Source organism: Canis lupus, chromosome 1 (assembly GCF_011100685.1).
Source record: "Canis lupus familiaris isolate Mischka breed German Shepherd chromosome 1, alternate assembly UU_Cfam_GSD_1.0, whole genome shotgun sequence".
In the NCBI taxonomy this organism is placed as follows: Eukaryota; Metazoa; Chordata; class Mammalia; order Carnivora; family Canidae; genus Canis; species Canis lupus.
The window spans coordinates 40445723-40467691 of record NC_049222.1 but is presented as its reverse complement, the minus strand read 5'-3'; the positions used below and the strand labels follow the sequence as shown (position 1 = coordinate 40467691).

At 35.5% G+C, this 21969-nt stretch overlaps 1 protein-coding gene across 5 annotated transcripts in view; it reads right to left on the bottom strand.

Annotated features, from left to right (window-relative positions):
* The window catches only part of TAB2 (TGF-beta activated kinase 1 (MAP3K7) binding protein 2), a 90786-nt gene that overhangs the window by 10950 nt on the left and 57867 nt on the right, over positions 1–21969 (bottom strand). For all 5 annotated transcript variants that reach the window (XM_038526307.1, XM_038526305.1, XM_038526309.1 and 2 more), the window contains 3 exons: positions 1705–1865; positions 1418–1511; positions 41–121 (listed from right to left, as the gene is read on the bottom strand). In XM_038526307.1, coding sequence (XP_038382235.1) covers positions 41–121; positions 1418–1511; positions 1705–1865 — 336 coding nt within the window. The remainder of the gene's footprint in view (positions 1–40; positions 122–1417; positions 1512–1704; positions 1866–21969) is intronic.

Genomic DNA, 21969 nt, shown 5'->3' with positions numbered 1-21969 from the left:
TTCAAATGTAACGGTTTTCACACTTAATGGATACACTAACCTTTGGGTTTTGGTGGCACAGGACCTACAAATCCAATATTGTCATAAAAGTTATGAATAGCGCTGGGATTAAAATGTGGTCCTGAAATATATAAAAAGTAAATACATCAATGTTTATAGCTCAAAAATATTTAATTTTTTAAAAAGCAAATATTTTCTTTCTTAAAAAAGATCACAGTATAAATAGAAGAAATGCTTTTCACTTATTTTGCACATCTAATCTCAAATTACATATAAGGATGTCAAAACAGCTGAGGTAGGTATAATACAGTACTCATAACAGAGGTCTAAATGGTAATTGGGGTAAGAGGTCAAATCAAACTGTTAGTAAGACAATAAAAGAATTAGAACTAGACCACTGTTCTATGTGACAAGGTAAAATAACTTAAAATGTAACAATTTAAAATATAATTTCAAATGATCAGACATGGTCTTAGGCAACTACATAGCTTGGCCCCAAATAAGTATTAAAAATCTTGCACTAACTTAAAATAATAGTTCAGATGATAAAAGGAAAAAGTTCAAGAACTACAGTTGCTAGCTAGCACAGCACTAAATTCCTTTTTCTCTCCTTAAAGTTAAACTGTGGTATTTTCTATGCATGTTTCAAGATACAGGACTAACAAGTTTTAAGAGAAAATACAACATTGTCAACTTTCAGTGTGATGGATTTTTAGTACACACTCAAAAGAGTAATTAAGGACTTTTTTTTGTTGGCTTCTTTCTCTTGTCTTTTCCACTTCATATATTTCTATTATTTCCCTAACTTCAAAACCAGATTTAAGTTATAAAATTTCTTTTTAGTTGTCTATGGAACTGAATTAAATTGTCAAGATTTTTTGCTATAAGAACCAAGTATCGCTTATCACTAATAGCTCAAGTTTTCATAATAAGCTGTTCTAAAAATGTATAAGCCATATTTTTATTCTCTTCTCTATTTTATCAATTAAGATAGTGACATTAGGGAAGGGATGCCTTTTTACTTATGATTCTTGAAAGGTAAAATGAAAAAGGGAAATAGGAAAAAGACAGGAGTACCTATTTTTTAATCTTAATAAATACAATAATATTATAGATTCTATTAATATATAACAGCAATACTTTTGACAATACAGCCAGACATACTAATCATTGTCTTCCCTTAACACAAGACTGAAGTGAATTTGAATATAAATTTTATCAAATTACTCCTAAATCAAATACATAATTTCTTTTGGAAGGGGGACAGGGAGAAAAACCCAATAGTTTTTTAGTACTACCTGGCTCCAAAGTCAAATCTGAGACAATATGATTATAATTGCTAAATTTGTTTTCAGCTCAGGAAAAGAGTTGATAAATTAATACAATGAATTTCAGTTGAATATATACTGAACTTTACCTCGGGCTTGAAAAAGATCAATTTCTTTGGTTAAGCAGTCAATGTCAATCTGGAGTTGTCTATTACAACTTCTCAACTGCTGCATTTCTTCGAGCTGAAAAATAATTCCATGTGAGAAGGATCTACATTGAATTCTCTTATCATCAGCTAAGAAAGAGTGGAGTTTGGCAGGAAAAGATAAGGGCAAAGAAACAACTATGAATTAAAAGCATTTCTAGAAAACTTATGCCAGAATGCCTATTCTCATGTTCAAGCAGAGAGGTCACAAGAGTTGCAGAAAGACTTACTGAAGGTATTTGGGATATGGAATTTGATCTTTTCAGGCGCCTTCTAGTTAGATTATTTTCCATCTCGTTGACCTCAGATTTTAGTTTATCCAGCTTTTTCTTTTGAATCTCGAGTTCTCTTTGAAGCCGTTCCATTCTGGCCTTCTGGTGTACCAACAGAGCTGCAATACATATTAGTGAACATGAGGACCCACCCACTTTTAGTCAACTAACCTTGAAGCAGCCTTGGGAAAACAAAACAAGTGAATATTTCTGTGACAAATAAGAGTATGCCAAGATACCTTAAGATATTCTGAGTTTAAATGCTTGAAATCTCAAAATTTTTAACTTGAAAATTATTTCAATTATTTAAGCAAATGTTGCTAGTTGTTTAAATTTTTAAATTTAAATTTAATTTGTCAACATAGAGTTTAACACCCAGTGCTCATCTCATCATGTGCCCTCCTTACTGCCCATCACCCAGTTACCCTATCCCTCCACCCACTTCCTCTTTTGCAACCCTTTGTTTGTTTCCCAGAATTAGGAGTCTCTCATGGTTTGTCTTCCTTTCTAAATTTTCCCCACTCAGTCCTTCCCTCACCTTCACTATTTCTTATAGTCCACATACGAGTGATAAAGTGTTTGGATAAATCCACTTTATGGCTAACGACAGTATTTTTAGCCTGTTACTTCTCTAAAGGCTCCACTAACTACCATTTAATTCATACTTTGACCCTTTGAAAGGATAAAACCTTCTCACTCCAAGAAGCCTGACATGTTTGGACTCTGCATAAGGTATTCTAGTATGAACACCTTATGGACATTTTAAAAGGGTATGTGGGTTAAGCTAAGTCCATTTTGATGTAAGCAACAAATAAAACAGATTTCAATCCAGATGAATGTTAACACTCTCAAAATTTTTTTAAGAGAGAGAGCTGTGCATATGAACAGGGGTGGGGTGGGGAGAGGGGCAAAGGGAGAGAGAGAGCCCTCAGTACAGAGCCCGATGTAGGTCTCAATCCCAAGACCCCAAGATCATGATCCTAACCAAAATTAAGAGTTGGATGCTTAACCAACTGAGCCATACGGTGCTCCAAATTGTTAAAGGTTAGTAATTTAATTGTTCAAATTACAAAACAAAAATGATACTACTTAGAGAAATCACTTATATTTTGTAAATTTTTTTTTTTTTTTTTTTAAGAGAGAAAGAGAAAGAGAGTGTGAGCAAGCACAGGGTAGGGAAGGGCAGAGGCAAGGGAGAGGGAGCACAACATGGGGCTCAATCTCATGACCCTGAGGATCATGATCTGAGCTAAAATCAACAGTCATGTGCTTAACCTACTGAGCTACCCAGGTGCCCCTATTGTTCAAAAAAAAATTTTTTTTTTTTTTAAAGATTTTATTTATTCATGAGAGACACAGACAGAGAGATAGGCAGAGGCACAGGCAGAGGGAGAAGCAGGCTCCATGCAGGGAGCCTGACATGGGACTTGATCCTGGGTCTCCAGGATCAGGCGCTGGGCTGAAGGCGGCGCTAAACCGTTGAGCCACCTGGGCTGCCCTGTCCAAAGATTGTTAAACAAAGAAATTATGCAGGTAGCCTAGGTGGCTCAGGGGTTTAGTGCCGCCTTCAGCCCAGGGCCTGATCCTGGAGACCTGAGATCGAGTCCCACATCGGGCTCCCTGCATGGAACCTGCTTCTCCCTCTGCCTGTGTCTCTGCCTCTCTCTCTCATTCTGTGTCTCTCATGAATAAATAAATAAAATATTAAAAAAAAGAAAGAAATTATGCAATCATTCTTGTAGCATGAATGATAAAGTGCTTGGGAAATCTTATTAAGCCATAAAAATCAGTGTATGTTCTTGTGATTAGTCCTTGGACAATGTAGGCCTCATTTTTTTAGGATACTGGACTAGAAGTTCAGATACCTGTATCTATTTCTATAAAAAGTCAGCTTGCAATGATTCTACCATGAGAAAACAGGCAGATTTAGAAAAGTACAATTAACAACCTTTAAAAATGAAAACTAGTTACTAAAACGAAGAAATCAAGTAGAGTGACCAGATTAGGTTAATGCTGAACAACTGTCTTCAACTAATCTCAAATTTCCATGAATCTCAAAAATAAGAAAAAAACTCTGGCATATTAAAGTATATTCGGGCCATTCAATTTAGTAGTACGTTCTAGATCAGAATTAGGATGTGGAGGAGGAGAGGCTGTTAGGCTCAAGTACTTCAAAATTAACCTTAAGTAGTAGATAATTTTTTCCCAACAGAATCTAACACTGTTATAATCTACAGATGCTTCTCTCTGTAATTCTTTTTTACTAGAAGAAATAAATACTAGGGAGTTACATTTCAAGTTTTAAAAACCATGGCTGATTCTTTTTGATAAACGATAAAAGCTTTCTCCATTTTAAGATATATTCTGTGCCTGCAGGGAGATGTTTTTGGAGATATACATGTTCCTGGTTGAAAATTGCTGTACGTTTGTTACTTCCCTATCAAACTTGTTTTGTCAAAGTTATATCAATTTGGCTTATTTATTTAAACTGCAGTTTTATCCTGTAAAATATAAGAATTCTACATTAGGGGTTGTTCATTATTCTAAAAGAAGATGAGGATGTGGGTTGTTATTTTTTGATGGGACAAAAAGAAGAAAAGATGGAGGCAGGACTGCAGTAAGAATAAAGGACAAGGCAAAAGAAAAAGAAATAATATACTTATCTTCACTTCTAAACTCCAACCATCTACCAACAATGTCTCTCAAGTGGCATTAGTTAGAAGTTTGTTCAAATTAGTGATTATTTTATTTAAAAGTAGCATTCCTTAAAATTAATGAAGATTTTCTCCCTAATGACTAAATCCTTCAATAGTCTCTAATGACTAAATAATGGTGGTTTATATGCATGAGATTATAAAACAAGACATACATTTGTGGTATTATTCAATATTATATATGAAGCAGGGATGAGATCAGATTTCCTGAAAAACTGAAACCCAGCTTATATCATATTTGGGGGATCAAAATTTATATTATAAGGGCAGAAAGAGAACCTCACAGTGTATTATGACAATTATCTCCAGGATAGTGATTTTCCTGGAATGTTTGGCAGAAGCAAATGCAAAGTGCTCTGGCAACTCACTTCCACTACCAAGGAGCTATTACTATGGGAATCCGTAAGGAAAAATCCTCAACGAAGAGAAGCTCTCAATAGAAAAGTTATGACCAAACAAGAAAATGATCTACCATGAGAATCAATGCCCAGAAAGAGCTCTCTAAACTTAAAGATTATAAGATAGCCTGAAAGAAGCTGTGGAAAAGTCTAAGATGACTACAGTGATAACAGAGTAAGTAATAATGTAACAAAAGATACCATGAATAAAAGAATAGATAGATTTGGAAAAGTACCATAAAAACAGCAATCTCTTTGACCTCGGCCATAGCAACTTCTCACTAGACACATCACTGGAGGCAACAGAAACTAAAGCAAAAATGAACTACTAGGGCTTCATCAAGATAAGCTTCTACACAGTGAAAGAAACAATCAACGAAACTAAAAGGTAGTCTACGGAAATTTGTAAATGACATATCTGGTAAAGGATTAGTATCCAAAATCTATGAAAAAGTTATAAAACTCAACACCCAAAAAACAAATAATCCATCTAGTTAAGAAATGGGCAGGAGACATGAATAGACATTCTTTCAAAGAAGACATCCAGATGGCTAATAGACACATGAAAGATGATCAACATCACTTGGCATCAGGGAAATACAAATCAAAATCACAATGAAATACCACCTCATACCCGTCAGAATGGCTAAAATTAACAACAAAGAAAACAACAGATATTGGAGAGGATGCAAAGAATGGGGAACCCTCTCAAACTGCTGGTGGGAATGCAAAATGGTGGAGCTACTCTAAAAGACAGAATGGAGGTTCCTCAGAAAGGTAAAAATAGAACTACCCTCCAATCCAGCAAGTTACACCACTAGGTATTTACCCAAAGGATAAAAAAAAATACAGATTTGAAGGGGTATGCTGATGTTTATGGCAGCAGTATCAACAATAGCCAACTATGAAAAGAGCTCAAGTGTCCATCAACTGATGAATGAATAAAGAAGCTGTGGCATATGTGTGTGTGTGTGTGTGTGTGTGTGTGTGTGTATAATGGAATACTACTCAGCCATCAAAAAGAATGAAATCTTGCTATTTGCAACGATGTGGATGTAGCCATAGTGGATATACTAAAGCAAAATAAGTCACTCAGAGAAAGACAAATACCGTATTTCACTTACATGTGGAATTTAGGAAACAAAACAGATGAACATATGGGAAGGGAAAAAAAAGAGAAAGAGGGTAGCAAACTATAAGAGACTCTTAACAAAGAACAAACTGAGGGTTGATGGAGGGAGTTAGGTAAGGATGGGCTAGATGGGTGATGGGCATTAAAGAGGGCACTTGTTGATGAACACTGGGTGTTGTATGTAAGTGATGAATCCATAAATTCTACACCTGAAACCAATATTACACTATATGCTAAACTAGAATTTAAATAAAAATTTGGGGTGGGGGGCAGCCCGGGTGGTTCAGTGGTTTAGCACCGCCTTCAGCCCAGGTGTGATCCTGGAGACCCGGGATTGAGCCCCACGTTGGGTTCCCCACATGGAGCCTGCTTCTCTCTGCCTGTGTCTCTGCCTCTCTCTCTGTATCTCTCATAAATAAATAAAATCTTAAAAAAAAAATTGGGGGGGGGGGGAGAAGGAAAAGTATCATAAACAACCCTAGAAATGAAAAATGGTCATTGAAAAGAAAAAGTCAAATAGATTAAACCACAGATCAGACATGGTTAAAGACATGGTTAATGACCTAGAAGATAAATCTAAGATCTTTCCCCAGAACACACAGAGATAAAGTGACAATAGACCTGAAAGGGATTAAAAAAATCTCATATAAATCTACAAAGGAGTTCCAGAAGGAGACAACAGCAAGAATGGAGGAGTGGCAAAATTTGAAGAGATGCTTGCTGAAAATTTTCCAAAACTAAAGAAAAGAAATAACAGATTCCAGAAGATAATGGCAAAATCTGATCATCTAACTAGGTTATCAGAGCATGGATAAATAAATACATTTTTAGATAAAGTTTAGGGGAATTTATTGACTACAGACTGCTGCTGAACTACTAATGATGTTTTTTGATAAAAAGGAAATTATTATAAAAGGAAAGAAGAGATGAATAAACCCAAATAAAGTTCTAATTCTATAACTAAGGAGAAAGACCATGGCAGTGGGTGGGGTGGCATAAATTGCTTAGAAAAAAGTAAAACATTGCCAAATAATGAGAAATTGGAAATAGGAAGACTAGAGAAGCTTTCTAAGGTCTTAGATGTATTTAGGAAGAACACTCGCAAATGTTGCTAAACCAAATATGCATATTAGGAGTGCCTGACCCGCACAGTCAGTGAATAGAAACTGTGACTCTTGATCTTTTGGGGTCATGAGTTCACACCCCCATGTTGGGCATGGAGCCTACTTAAAACATAACTATAAAAAACAAAACATGGGATCCCTGGGTGGCGCAGTGGTTTGGCGCCTGCCTTTGGCCCAGGGTGTGATCCTGGAGACCCGGGATCGAGTCCCATGTCGGGCTCCTGGTGCATGGAGCCTGCTTCTCTCTCTGCCTGTGTCTCTGCCTCTCTCTCTCTCTCTCTGTGTGACTATCATGAATAAATAAATAAAATATTTAAAAAAAACAAAACAAAACAAAACATAACTGTATATATATATACACACACACATACACACAGACATGTTAAATATTTAGGGATCACTACTGTAAGAAGCTAAATAGAATGTAGTTTCTAAATTAAAAGACCAAACAAAAGGAGAAATAATGGAGATCTGATTAAACTTAGATGGCAGGAAAGGGGGAAAAAGGGGAAAGAAATAGAAAATAAAAAATTATGAGAAGAATAATTCCAAATATATCAGTAATCACAACTACAATTAAATGTAGTTTAGATACAAGAGATCAGCACACTAGATTTCTAAAATTTAGCTATATGCTGTTCTTATGAAGCACATTTAAAACCATTTACTCACACATTCTTTTAATATATTGAGAGCTTACTTGTGAAATCAATGAATAGGCACAAATCCCTGCCCTTGTGGAGCTTGTATTATAGAGGTAGGGTGGTGGTGGTGGTGTGCCAGAACAAGGCTCTAAACAAGTGGTCAACAAACTATGGACCACTGGACAATATGGCCCATTGACTGTTCTGTGAAAAAAGTTTTACTGGAGTACAGCCAAGCTCGCATGTTTACTTATTGTCTGTGGTTGCTTTGTATTACAGCAGCAGAACTGAACAGTTGTGACAGAAACTGCATAGCTTGTAAAATCATATAGTTTACCATTTGGTCCTTTATCAAATCATGTGGAGACTTGATCACATTAGGACATTTGAATAAAAGGGGACCCATCACAGCACAGAAAGGTCAGGAGTAAAAGGATTAAAGTAAAATAAATATTTTGTATTTTGGGTACCACTCTAAGAGACACAAAGTAAGAGCAACCAATTGCTGGGGATATTCGAAGACTGTGCTATGTGAAAGGCAACATCAAAACCTGAAGCCAGCTCCACTCTTGACTAAACTGACTCAACCGTTTACACTAATAACCTGCAGAAAAGAAAGGTGTTTTTGTTTCTGGGTTCAAACACTACTTATCCCAGTCTCTTCTGTTTTTTTTTTCCCCCACACAATATTTGGCATTCAACAAAAAATTACGAGATACACAGAAAAGCAAGAGAAAAATCCAACTGATCACCAAGAGATAAGGCAATCAATAGAAGATGACCAAGATGCTAGAATTACCTGACAGGGATTTTATAAATAACTAAGATTAATTTTAAAGGATCTAGTTAAAAAGGGGCACAAGAGTCAGGAACAAAAAGATAATCTGAGATATGGAAATTATAAAAAAAAAAAAAAAAGTCAAATGCTAGAAATTAACTATGGCATCAGAGATAAAGAATTCCTTCAACAGGTTACCAGCACACTGGATACAGAAGAATCAGTGAACTTGAAAGACAGAAATTACTCAAACACAAAGAAAAAAGTAGAAAAAAGAACAAAGCGTCCAAGAGATGCAGGAAATATCAAACAGTTTAAATATACTTGTAATCAGTGAAAAGTCAGTCAGAAGAAATATTTGAAGAAAAAATGGGCAAATATTTTCCAAAATTAATTAAAGACAATAAATTATAGATAGAGAAGCCCAGAGATCTCCAAGTAGTATTAAAACAAAACAAACCAGACCAACTATAGGTCAAACTACTGAAAACCAAAAATACTGAGAAAATCTTCAAGGCCACCAGAGAAGTGTTTTTTTTTCCTTTTTCCTTTTTTAAAAATTTATTTATTTACTGGAGAGAGCTGAAGGGAGTGTGTGAGTGAGGGTAGGGGCGGAGGGAGAGGGGAGACAGAATCCTCAAGCAGACTCTCTGCTGAGTGCAGAGCCCAACAGGGAGCTGAATCCCAGGACCCAGAGATCATGACCTGAGCTGAAATCAAAAGCCAGCCACACAATGGACTGAGCTACCAGGTATCCCTACAAGAGAAGTTTTGAAAGTGATAATACCAAGCAAATATAGAATCAAAATAAAGCAAGTATAGTAATATTCATTTCAGATAGGGCAAAATATGTTATGAAATAAAGAGGGTTCTTTACTTAATGATGGCGGGGGGGGAGGGGCGAGGCTAAGCATCGAACTTTAATTCTGTTTGGAAAACCATAGAAATAGTTCAAATTTTCCAACCAATGTATCTCAGAACACTCAGACATTCTGGGACAGGGGCTGCACACTCTCTCTGTCATAATAGCTTCATTAGTAATCCCTAATATGGTATTTTTAATGTTTCTATCAAAATAGGGAAGTATACCACAGAGTTGAGAGCTATACAGAAGACCAACACTAGTAGGAGATACCCTTTAACAACAGGCAGAAATTTGATTAAAAAAAGACTTAGGTGAAATGAAGGAGCCAGAGTTGCTGAGATTGTGGAGATATTTTGAAGTTAAAGAGTAAATTCTTCAGAACATTTCTGAAACTGAAAAAATATACATCCCTGGGATTCACAAAGAAAGGAGTTTTTGCAATGGCTAAAAACATGGCTTGCCTTTGCAAAAAATGGCAAGATATAGCCTATGATTAGACTGAAGCCCTAAAGTAAAATACTGTGAATCCATGTTCTCAGAATTTATGAGAGGTTTCTTTCCAGTGAAAACAAAATCTTAGAGAAGAGTTACAATGACTGTATTACTTAGAAATGACAAATGTAGTTTATGGACTATTCAGGATCTCTTAAGTATGTCTGTTGATTATAAACAGAATAAAAAGTGCTCTGAAGATAGTAGGAAAGAGATATGACCCTCTATTTCTTAGCAATTCTTTCTTCTAAGTGCCTGGATTTTTATGTGTCTAGTTAATTTTTCATATGTGGCTTGGGATTTTTAGATAGGAATCTGAGAAAGATGAATGACAAAGAAAAGAAGGTTTCAAGGTGAATCACTGAAAACTCAGCTAAAGCCAATGAACTCTTTCTCTAGTTGTGGTCTGTCTCCAATTTTAACCTTCACTGTATAAACTATCATAAAGGACATATCCACTAAGAACCATTATTAGACTCATAATGAAGAAAAGTAATTGAAGTGTTCATTTATAAAATCACTTTTGCTCTGAATCAGGCTCTACTAAATGAGAAGGGTTGGGTGCTAGCTTCCAGAGAAAGAAACATGACGATTATACTTCCGGGGTCCAAACAAAGCTTAGGAAGCTTAGAAAGAGAGTCAGGCAGCCTTACAAACTGGGCTGTAGCCACAGGGTGAGGTTAGAAAATTCTACCTCTGTTATAAGAAATTACTTTGAAAAGGATTTGAGAAACCTGAGACTGGCTTTTGGGTTTTGTTTCTTTGTTTTGACATGTGAAGAAAATGTTACAAACAAGATCACATCAACCACACATACAGATGATTTGGGCTCATATGCTATCTAGTAGTATGTACTTATATGGGAGGAGGGGTGATTTGTAACACAGACTTCAGTGGGTAAGCTAAAGGAAAAATTCTCTCTCCTTTCTTGTCATTTATTTATATATAGACTAATATGGACTTAATAAGCCAAACTATGGGGGATCCCTGGGGGGCTCAGCAGTTTAGCGCCTGCCTTCAGCCCAGGGCGTGATCCTAGAGTCCCGAATGGAGTCCCACATCAGGCTCCCTGCATGGAGTCTGCTTCTCCCTCTGCCTCTCTTTCTCTGTGTCTCTCATGATAAATAAATAAAATCTTAAAAAAAAAAAAAAAAAAAAGCCAAGTTTTGAAGAATCATTTATACTAGCCAGGACTTTCATTTAAAGATGACTAAACAATACATAATCTTCTACCTCCTGAAACCCCAAGAAAATGGCAAGGAGGAATAAGACAGTACAATCCAATTATAAACAAGAAAAAGAAGGCAATTAATGGATAAGAGATTTCAAGACATTTTTGGAAGACTGAAAGCAGATGGAATAGCAGCCTAATGAAGGAGGGTAGGGAAAGCCATAATCTCAAAGACAAGGAGGGCACTGCTGACAAAGCAGCAGCTAATTTGCACTGCAGAAACCCAAAGAAGTTTCAGACTGGAGAATGCACCTGAGGACAGGAGGTGGAAGTAAGTAAAGAATGGGCCAGAAAACAGGGCCTTAATTGGTATCTGTTTATGGAACAGTCAACCTTACCCTATCTTGCAGGATAAGTAGCTGCATGTTTATTTGTAAGGCCCCACAACACACATTTCTCAAGCTAGTCCCCATATACAAATGCCAGGTCATGATCGCAGAGTGTTCTCTCCTACTAGCTGGGGCTCCTCACTTATTCCTCGCAAAGCAAAGTCTCTCAAGTGACAAGTCTCTTGTTATTACACAAGGTTTCCAGTTAGCTTTCACAGTCCTTAAACCAATAGCCATGGCTCACCATGTACTGCAATAACTTCTGACATGTGAAAGATCTAGATAAAGAAGACTAAACCCAGATTAAGCAGAGATAACTCAGGAGATAGACAAAAACTTAATTAGCATCATTAAGAGATCTGAGATATTCATACATACATCCATAAAACAATCTGCTATGAGAAAGGAATTAGAGAACTAGCTCTTAGAAATTAAAAACATCATTGCTGAAATGAAAATTTCATACATAGGTTAGAACACAAATTAAGGAAATCTACTGAATTATAGAATAGACCAGAAAGATAAGGAGGTAGAATATTTGAGGATATAATGATGAGAAGTAGAAAATTGGTCTTGGCTGCCAAATAGCTGAACAAGTTCTAGAAAGAGACAATGGACAAGCTAGGAATCAGGAGGGGATTTGCAGAACTAAAGCGAGACACCAGTCTTTAAACTGAAGGAATTCACTGAATGTGGAACAAAGATGATTTAAAGAAAAACCTAAACCTAGACACATTGTGTTTCTACACAGAAGACAGAAAACATAACATATATTATAAAATACATATAAAAGTATATATATACAAGTATGTATACCTTGATAAAATTAAAATATCCAGTCATATATGAGTAAACTATAATAAGGCATTGATAAAGACTGTGCTATACTTTTGTAATATTTGCATTATAACAATATTTCGTTCAGCCAAAACCACATTAATTAAATTTTCATTATTCTGGAATCTAAGTTTATTGGTTTGTTTTAAAAAAACAAAGGCTCCTTGTCCAGCGTGGAACCCAAAGTGGGGCTGGGACTCACAACCGTGAGATGAAGACCTGGGCTGAAGAGTCAGATGCTTCACCAACTGAACCACACAGGTGACCCCAAGATAATTTTAATAGTAAAGGAGCTTAAGTTAATTTCTGTACTACCTGTTCAAAGGGCATTGAATAAATTAACATCATGAGTAAAGTGTGAAGGAAGCAAAGTTAAACTATTTCAATAACTTATGTATTATTACTTTGTATTTATAGATCAGTATTTCACTAAAGGAGAAACTTTATTATATGAGTTCATTTCATTTTACACTGGAAAAATTCTGCATTTTCTATTTTCCATTATCAAGTACATCTCTCAACTAAACCTCAAGCTTCTTGACAGTAAACACTGAATTCAAGTTTGTACCCACTGGGTATCTATTATTAAACCCTGATAATTGTAGGCACTTGATAAATACCTATTAAATGAAAAATAATGACAACAATTTGACTTTTAATGAATGATAGAGTAAAATACTAATTTTAGGTCCAAGAAATAGAAATATTGATAAAACAAAAACGTGACATTTATTTTAGAGTCTCCTTGAATGTTCAGTTTTAGTATTTATTTATCACTTAGCACAACAGAATACAGTTTGAAATATGGTAAGACTTTTAGATTGCTCACAATGCAGAAAGGTGGCTTTTTAAAAATATGCGAGTTCTACCAAGAAAATAACTGATGTGTTTAACATCTTAATCACACACTGACTTTGTTTTCTAAACCTATCTACTTTACTTTGAAATACACATGCAAGGAGGACTGACAACAGTCAGTACCTTTTAAATCCTCTTTTCTAAAATTACATTTTAGAAATAAAGAAACAAAACAGAGGATTCATAGGGGAAGAGAGGAAAAAAATAAAACAAGATGAAATCAGAGGGGGAGACAAACAGTAAGAGACTCTTTAGCATAGGAATAAGGGTTGCTGGAGGGTATGGCGCTGGGGTAACCGGTGGATGGACTTTAAAGGAGGGCACGTGATGTGATGAGCACTGGGTGTTATAGAAGACTGAGGAATTACTGACCTCTACTTTTGAAACCAATAACACATTATATGTTAATTAACTGAATTTAAATTTTAAAAAAAGAAAAAAGAAAAAAAAACCCACCAAAATTGCATTTTAGCAAATTGCATTTAATAAATTTTAAATAATTTAAGCACGCAACTCCCTTTTGTGGTTGTTAAAATAACTATTAGTTAATTCAAATATTTGAGCCCTTTTTATTTATTTTTTCTTTATATTTATTTTTTATATTTTTATTTATATTTATTATTTATTTATTTATTTATTTCTAGGCATTTTTTTAAGTAGTAGTTTTGAAAAGCTTAGTTTTTACCCAGTTTTTGTCAACTTCCAGTGAATGATGTAAACAGTTTCTTTCTCAACTTTATTTGTAATCAGAAAAACACGCTTCCAAGTTTTAGATGGTGTTAATTTTACTAATTTTAGGTATTCAACAGCCTAAATAACATCTAATTTCTCCAAAAGTTAAAAAAAAATAGTACAATGATGCAATGTACATATTAAAAGAATACCTTTGCTACTGGAAAATGTATCAAGTATTTATGGATACAAAGATCTATGGCTTATTAAAAAGAGAGAGAGAAATTTGCCACTGGAAATATAATAGGTACTTATTTCTAAAGTCTTTTATACTTTTGTCATAACAATTTTATATGCCTAAGTCAAGTACATGCTTACGTCACTATACCTAATGAGGTAAAATGTCTGCTTCTAAAATAAATCAAGGCTATTCTAGACTGTAACTGTTGAGAGTAGGGGTATCTGTTCTATGCACCAATGTATAATTATTGTCACTCAGTGATGGAATCACAAAAGATTCAAAGATGGCAATTACTCATTAAAATAAAGTATCTTGATGTTTTCATCTACTTTGCCATTTTTTTGTTAAAGATTTTATTTATTTATTCATGAGAGATAGAGAGAGAGAGAGAGGCAGAGACACAGGCAGAGAGAGAAGCAGAGTCCATGCAGGGAGCCTGCATAGAGGCTGGATCCTGGGACTCCAGGATCACTCCCTGAGCTGAAGGCAGATGCTCAATCACTGAGCCACTCAGGCATACCTACTTTGCCATTTTTAAGGACAGTCTGAAATCAGATCTTTCAACAGTGCTGCAACTAGGTCTGTATCTGGGCAATAGATATAATAAAACTATGAGGAATGATGCTAAAGTCCTGTAATTATTTTTAAGAAACAAATTATTTATACACTCATATTAAATAGATATAGATGAGTAAGAGGCTTCTGGTAGATAAATACTTTGTTGTCCTTTATTTGTATGTAAGATTCTAAATGCAATCTTATAGCATTAAGACATACAGACACTGGCTACTATTTTTGTTTTAGAGCAACAAGAAAACCAGACCTAGAGATACCAAAAGAGTTTCCACAAATGGATGAACCATTAAAGGAAATGGGGACTTTTATATTATAGCTTAGAAAGGCTTATCCTTTAAAGGGGGATATGGTAGTTACTTTCAAGTTTTTGAAAGGTCACCACAGAAAAATGAGGCCAGTTCAATATGGTTTCAAAGATTATCACTACAATTTAAGAGAGGATATGTGTAAGATTTCTCTGGTCTTTTGCAATCTTGGAATGTTGTGAAGGGCTAGTTTCTAAATAAGACATAAAACTGAAAAGCCAGAAAGAAAAAAGATTGGTAAGTTTGAATATGTAAAAGTAAAAAATAAATAAATAAAACAAAAAAATTTATTGACCATGTTAAAAGTAATTATGTATTAGGAAAAAAAGACTATGTATCCTACATAAACAGGCAAGTTCACAAAATACAGCTTAAAAATACAGGAAAAGATGCTCAACCTCACTCATATTTAAAGATACAAATTTTTAAAAACCAAAACGATACATTTTCACTTACCAGAGTGACAAAGATTTTTTTTTTTTTTCAATCATTTATAGTGATGGGCAGGGGCGGGAAGGAGGAATTGAACATTCTTATAAGTGTTGCTCAAAGTGTTTCCTATTTACAAATATGAGAGAGTATAAACTGGTAGATAGAATCTCAAAATTGGCAACATGTTCTGTGGTAGTCATCCGTGTCCTGCACCAAATATTTCTGGCTTTCTGCCTTCCAGGTGTATACGGGAGAATTATGCCTCCCCATTCTCTAGGAATCAGATATAGTTAGGTGTGGCTCTGTAACTTGTTTTACTAAAGAGTAACAGGTCAACGTAGAAGCTTAAGGAGTCAGTACTGATTTGTTATATTTCCTCTGTCTTGCCTGAACAATCATAGAGCTTCCCTCAACCTGGGTCCTTAAGTGAGGATGATATAGAACAGAGCCCATCACCTAATCTATAGTGGCAAGTGAGCTAGAAATAAACCTTGGTTGTTAAACACAGTTTGTTACTGAAGCATAAGGAAGCCTAAATGATATATCTATCAAAATTAAAAATACACATATCCTTTGACACAGAAGCTTCACTCCTGGTAATGTCTTCTGCCAACATACTTGTACATGGGTATAAATATGTATGTACATGATTTTTACTGAAGCAGTTTCTAAAAACAAGACCATAGGTCTATCAAGAAAATCCTGGTTATGGATTATGGTACAAAATACTATGCAGCCATTTTTTAAGAAAAGAGATCTGTACCTGTTGACATAGAATACTCTCAGAGATACAGACAAAAATACTGGTAAGACAAAAGGCAAAACGCTATATTTCATTTGTATAAAAACTTCAATTTCTAAAAGAATACAAAATGAAATATTTGTTGTCTGGTGAGGGGAGCTTTTCTCTACGCATCCTTTTGTTCTGGTTGCTTTTTTTTTTTTTTTTAATCAAGTACACGTAGAAAAATATTTTAGTGCAATTCCTATCAGAATCCCAACTGACTTTGTAGAAATTGACAAAGTGATTCTAAAATTTATATGGAACATCATGGTACTACAAATAGCCAAAATAATCTTGGAAAAAAAACAATGTAGAATTTACATGTCTCGATTTCGAAACTTACTACAAAGCAACAATAATCTAGACAGTGTAGTACTGGCATAAAGATAGACATGTAGATCAGTGAAAAGTAATTAAGAGTCCAGAAATAAACACATGGGTTTATGGTCAACTGATTTTCTATGAGGGTGCCAAGACCATTCAATGAGGAAAGAAAAGTCTTTTCAACAAATGGTGCTGGAATATCTGGATAAGCCACATGTGAAAGAATGAAGTTAGACTTTTACCTCATACTATTATATAGAAATTAACTCAAAATACATCAAAGACCAACATACAAGCATTAAAACTATAAATCTCTTAGGGGAAAACATAGGAGTAAATTCTCATGACCTCTGATATGGCAACTGATTCTTAGATATAACACCAAAAATATGAGCAATGAAAGGAGAAATGGCAAACTAAGTAAGTTGGGACTTCACTAAATTAACTTCTGTGCCTCAAAGGACATTATCAAGGAAATGAAAAGATAGGGGAGTCTGACTGGCTCAGTCAGTAGAGCCTGCAACTCCTGATCACGGGGGTTGTGAGCTTAAGCCCCACATCGGGCATAGAGTTTTTAAAATGAAAACAAAAAACAAAAAAACAAAACAAAAAATCTCTCACAGAACGGGAAAAAATAATTACAAATCACATAAGAGACTTACACTTAGAATATTCAAAAAATTCATACAACTCAGTAATAAAGCCAAATTACCCAATTTAAAAGGGGGCACAGGATATAAATAGGCATTTCTTCCAAAGAAAATACAAAAATGATTAATAAATACATGCAGTAATCCTCAAGGTCATTAGCCATCAGAGAAATGTAAATCAAAACCACAATGAAATACCACTTTATAGTTACTAGAATGGCAAGATTCAAAGTCAAATGATGGCATATACTGTTTATGATGTGGAGAAATAAAAATCCTCATATACAGCTGGTGGAAATGCAAAATGGTGCAGCCACTTTGGAAAACAGTCTGGCAGTTCCTCAATGGTTAAACAGAATTACCATATGAATCAGGAATTTCACTCCCAGTATATATTCAAGAGAAATAAAAAAAAAAAAAGTCCACAAAAAAAGTGTACATGAATGTTTACAGCATTATTCATAATATGTATATGTATTCATATTATTATTCATAATAGCCAAAAGATGGAAACAACCAAATGTCCACCAACTGATGAGTGAACAAAAATGTAGTATATACCTATGGAATAGCACATTATTTGGCTATAAAAAAGAATTAAGTACTAACACATGCTACAACACGGATGAACTTCTAAAACATTATGCTAGGTGAAAAAAGCCAGTCACAAAAGACTATTATGTAATTCCATTTATACGAAGTGTCCAGAATATGAAAACCTAGAGACAGAAAAGTAGATGAGTGCTTGGCTGCTTAGGGCTAAGGGTGGGGATGTAATGGGATAGGCAGGTAATGGCTAAAGAGTATGGAGTTTCTGCTGAGGTGATAAAAATGCTTATGTTGGTTGTGGTTATGGTGACTTGTATGTGGCTATACCAAAAATCACTGTAAATAAGTGAACTTCATGGATTAACTCTATTTTAATAAAGCTATTAAAATTAACTAACCTGCGATGCCTGGGTGGCTCAGCGGTTGAGCATGAGCCTTTGGCTCATGGTATGATCCCAGAGTCTGGGACTGAGTCTCACACGGGCTCCCTGCGAGGAGCCTGCTTCTCCCTCTGCCTATGTCTCTGCCTCTGTGTCTCTCATGAATAAATAAATTAAAAAAAAATAACCTGTTTTAAAAAGTTAGAAGAATGAAATAGATTTGTGCATGCTGAAATGCAATGATCTTAAGAGGTTAAGCAAAAACTGTGTAGTCGCACTCTAAAATGTTTTTTATATATATTGTAGGGTATGTGTAGATTATAAAATTCTGCATAGGTGTATTTATGTATACCCATATATGGATACTGTGTGCATGTGATTATGAAGACAAGGAGGATAAAAACAGCTAACAGAGGTTACTTCTGAGAGTTAAGTGGTGGGAGGGCTGGTGGGATGTTATAGGCAGGAGTTGAAAGGAGACACATTTTCATTCTATCTTCCTTGTTGGGAAGGAAGTTGAAATTTCTTTTATCATATGCGTATGTTACTTGCCTAATACTTTTTAAAGACATCAGTTTAATATAGGAAATAACTTGCTGGGAGGCAGAGCTGTACACAAGTGGAGTGTGCTACTTCGGGAGGCAGCTTGTTTCTCTCAAGATATGTAAGCATGTACAGAATGGATTTATACTTACTAGGAATCTTGTAAGGACTAAGTGTTAGATAGGCAAGTGGACTGGGTAAGCTTGGTTGTAGAATTTGAGATGACTTTTAAAGTCTCTTCCAACCCTGAGATTTATTTCAAATTAAAAAAGGTAGTCTGGAGACAGGGAAGAACCTATGAAAATTCTGAAGTACAGGTTTGATGTTAGTTAAGCTTAATTTTGATGTAATTATTTAACATAATTTCAGGGACGCCTGAGTGGCTCAGTGGTTGAACGTCTGCCTTTGGCCCAGGGCGTGATCCAGGAATCTGGGATCGAGTCCCACGTCGGGCTCCTTACAGGGAGCCTGCTTCTCTCTCTCTGTCTCTCATGAATAAACAAATAAAATCTTTATTAAAAAAAAAACATAATTTCAAAGTCAACATAGTAAGTCAACATTGTAAAGAAAGGCATTTCCAATCAGCAGATGCATAAAGGCAAAACGCAAATTTAAAAATTTGAACTGAAGTTATATTTCCTCTTGAAAAGAACATTTAGCCCTCTCAATTTTTGTCATGATTAAGCATTTTCAAAAATTTATCTATCTATCTATCTATCTATCTATCTATCTATCTATCTATCTATCTATTTATGAGAGAGAGAGAGAGAGAGAGAGAGAGAGCAAGCAAAGTGAGCACGAGCAGGGAGAGAGAGAAGCAGTCTCTTCTGAGACTGTTGAGCAGGAGCCCAACATGGGGCTTGATCCCAGGACTCTGGGATCATGACCTGAGCAAAAGGCAGATGCTTAACTGAGCCACCCAGGTGTCCCAGTGTCCCATGATTAAACATTTTTATTAAATCTTGTTAAATAGAAAGATGTTGTGATTGAGACATATTAGAAAAAAAAAAAAACTAGGAATGAGAAATACAAAGTTCAAGAAGCTAATTTTCATCTTGTTATTTTTCTTATTTTTCTATTTTAGGTTCTAAGTCAAGAGTACTGCTTTAACAATATGATAGTATCACAAATATAACTGGAAAACAAGTGTTGAGGTACCATTAAAAATGTTTATGACCTTACATATGTAATTTTTAACACTGTAGAGTACCATTTAGGCCAATACCACGATGGATTTTTGTAGAAATAACAAAGAAGAAGAAATCATTTTGACAGCAGTGGTAGTCTGGTAAAAGCCTCTGGCATAGAAAGCAGGCCCTTTCCCTGCCTTGCCATGAAAACTGGTTTGAATGAGTGAAACATTTGTTCTCCATATTCATAGGAGTTGCCAATGTTACTAAAAGCATACTTCTATGAATGGGAGAGGACACCAGAAAGTCTCAGAATACAGTGAATGATCAGGTATTTACTGGCACTTTCAGAAGTTAGATAGAGTCAGGTACTATGACTCAAGGGGAAAATGAGGCTATTTGGCCACACAATAACCTTACTAATGAGAATTTTGAGTTCAATGTTTGTTCTTAGCAGGTAAAGAAGAGTGAGTCTTCTTCATATCCATATACTTTGAAATGGAATTTCTCTCTAACCTGAATTTTTCTCTTCTACTGGGCACTCATTTGTGTCTCTGATTCCTGTGGTAGTTTAAAGGCTCAAGTGTAATTTATTTCCTTTTGTAGTGGTGGTTGGAGCCTTGGTGATGAAATGAGCAGGATCGGGGTAGAAGTTTCAATTTATCTTTTTCTTCTGCTCATTCTATAGCAGAGGGCATATCAAACAATGTATCTTTTATAAACATACATTCTCATTTTTGAAATGTTTTGTTGTAGATCTAAAATGTTAGATGGAATACAAATGAAAAATATGCAGTTTGTTTACTTACGTATGTTCCCTCCTCAATCTGAGAAAAATATTTTCCTATGACTCTAGTACCTGGCTCAACTTCTTTTCCTATTCTGAAGTAGTATGTTCCAGGAGCTTTAGAAAGATCAATTTCACTGCAGGAAGCAGGCAGATTTCTTTTCTCTTTATTACCCACACTACATAAATCAATAGTTCACAAAAGATCCTTGCTTAAAAATCAGTATTGGGGCACCTGGGTGGCTCAGTGGTTGAGCGTCTGCCTTTGGCTCAGGTTGTGATCTTGGAGTCCTGGGATCAAGTCCCACATTGGGCTCCCTGCAGGAAATCTGTTTCTCCTTCTGCCTATGTCACTGCCTCTCTTGTGTCTCATGAATAAATTTTAAAAATCTTTTTAAAAAAATCAGTATTATTTGGGTCACCATATGTATAAACTACAAGGCATCACAAACGTGTAAGTTAACATCATATAAGACAGAATTTTAGAAAAGAAAAATCCTTTGATTTTAATAGAACCAAGTCAAAGAAACACTAGATCAAGACTTTGTCACTGGATGATACGTAAATCTGGGTCAACAGCAGTTCCATACTAAACAGAAGGAAACAAGATGAAAGGTTGCAGTACAGTACCTACCCCAAAACAGTGTGTGCGGAGACAGATAATACAAGGATACACAGCCACACGGATGTTAAGAAATTCCACAGGTATGTAGATATGCCTAAAGAAAGTGAGTATGGTTGTTTAAGCTGTCTGAAGGCTATTAGTGAAGAGAAGTAATTTGAGTGGCAGATTCTAAGGAACTCTGCTATTTGCTATTTGGGTAGGCTTCAAACTCTCAAACCAGAGGCTTCACTCATCAGAAACTTAAAACAAATTTTTTTTAATTTAAATTTAAAGTTTTTTAAAGATTTTATTTATTTATTCATGAGAGACACACAAAGAGAGGCAGAGATGTAGGCAGAGGGAGAAGCAGGCTCCCTGTGAGGAGCTCAATGCAGAACTCGATCTCAGGATCCCAGGATCATGCCCTGAGCCAAAGGTAGGCACTCAACATTGAGCCACCCAGGCATCCTAATTTTTAATTTTTAAAGATTTTATTTATCTATTCAAGAGAGAGAGAGAGAGAGCATACAAGCAGGGGGGAAGAGCAGAGGCAGAGGGAGAAGCAGGCTCCTAGCAGGGCAGGGAGCCCGACATGGTGCTCAATTCCAGGCTTCTGGGATTATGACCTGACTCAGAAGCAGATTCTCAACGGACTGGGCCATCCAGGTGCCCTTCAGCAACTTTTTTCAATGTTTAGGTACCTTTAGAAGGTGCTCCCTGTATCTTCTCAGGGTATTACTTTATTTTTCAAGTTCTTTTTCTAATTATATCTGTATGTTGTGATTTCTTTCCTTTTGGCTGCTTTTGTTTTACTTATTTTTACTAAATGATCTTTTAGCTTCAC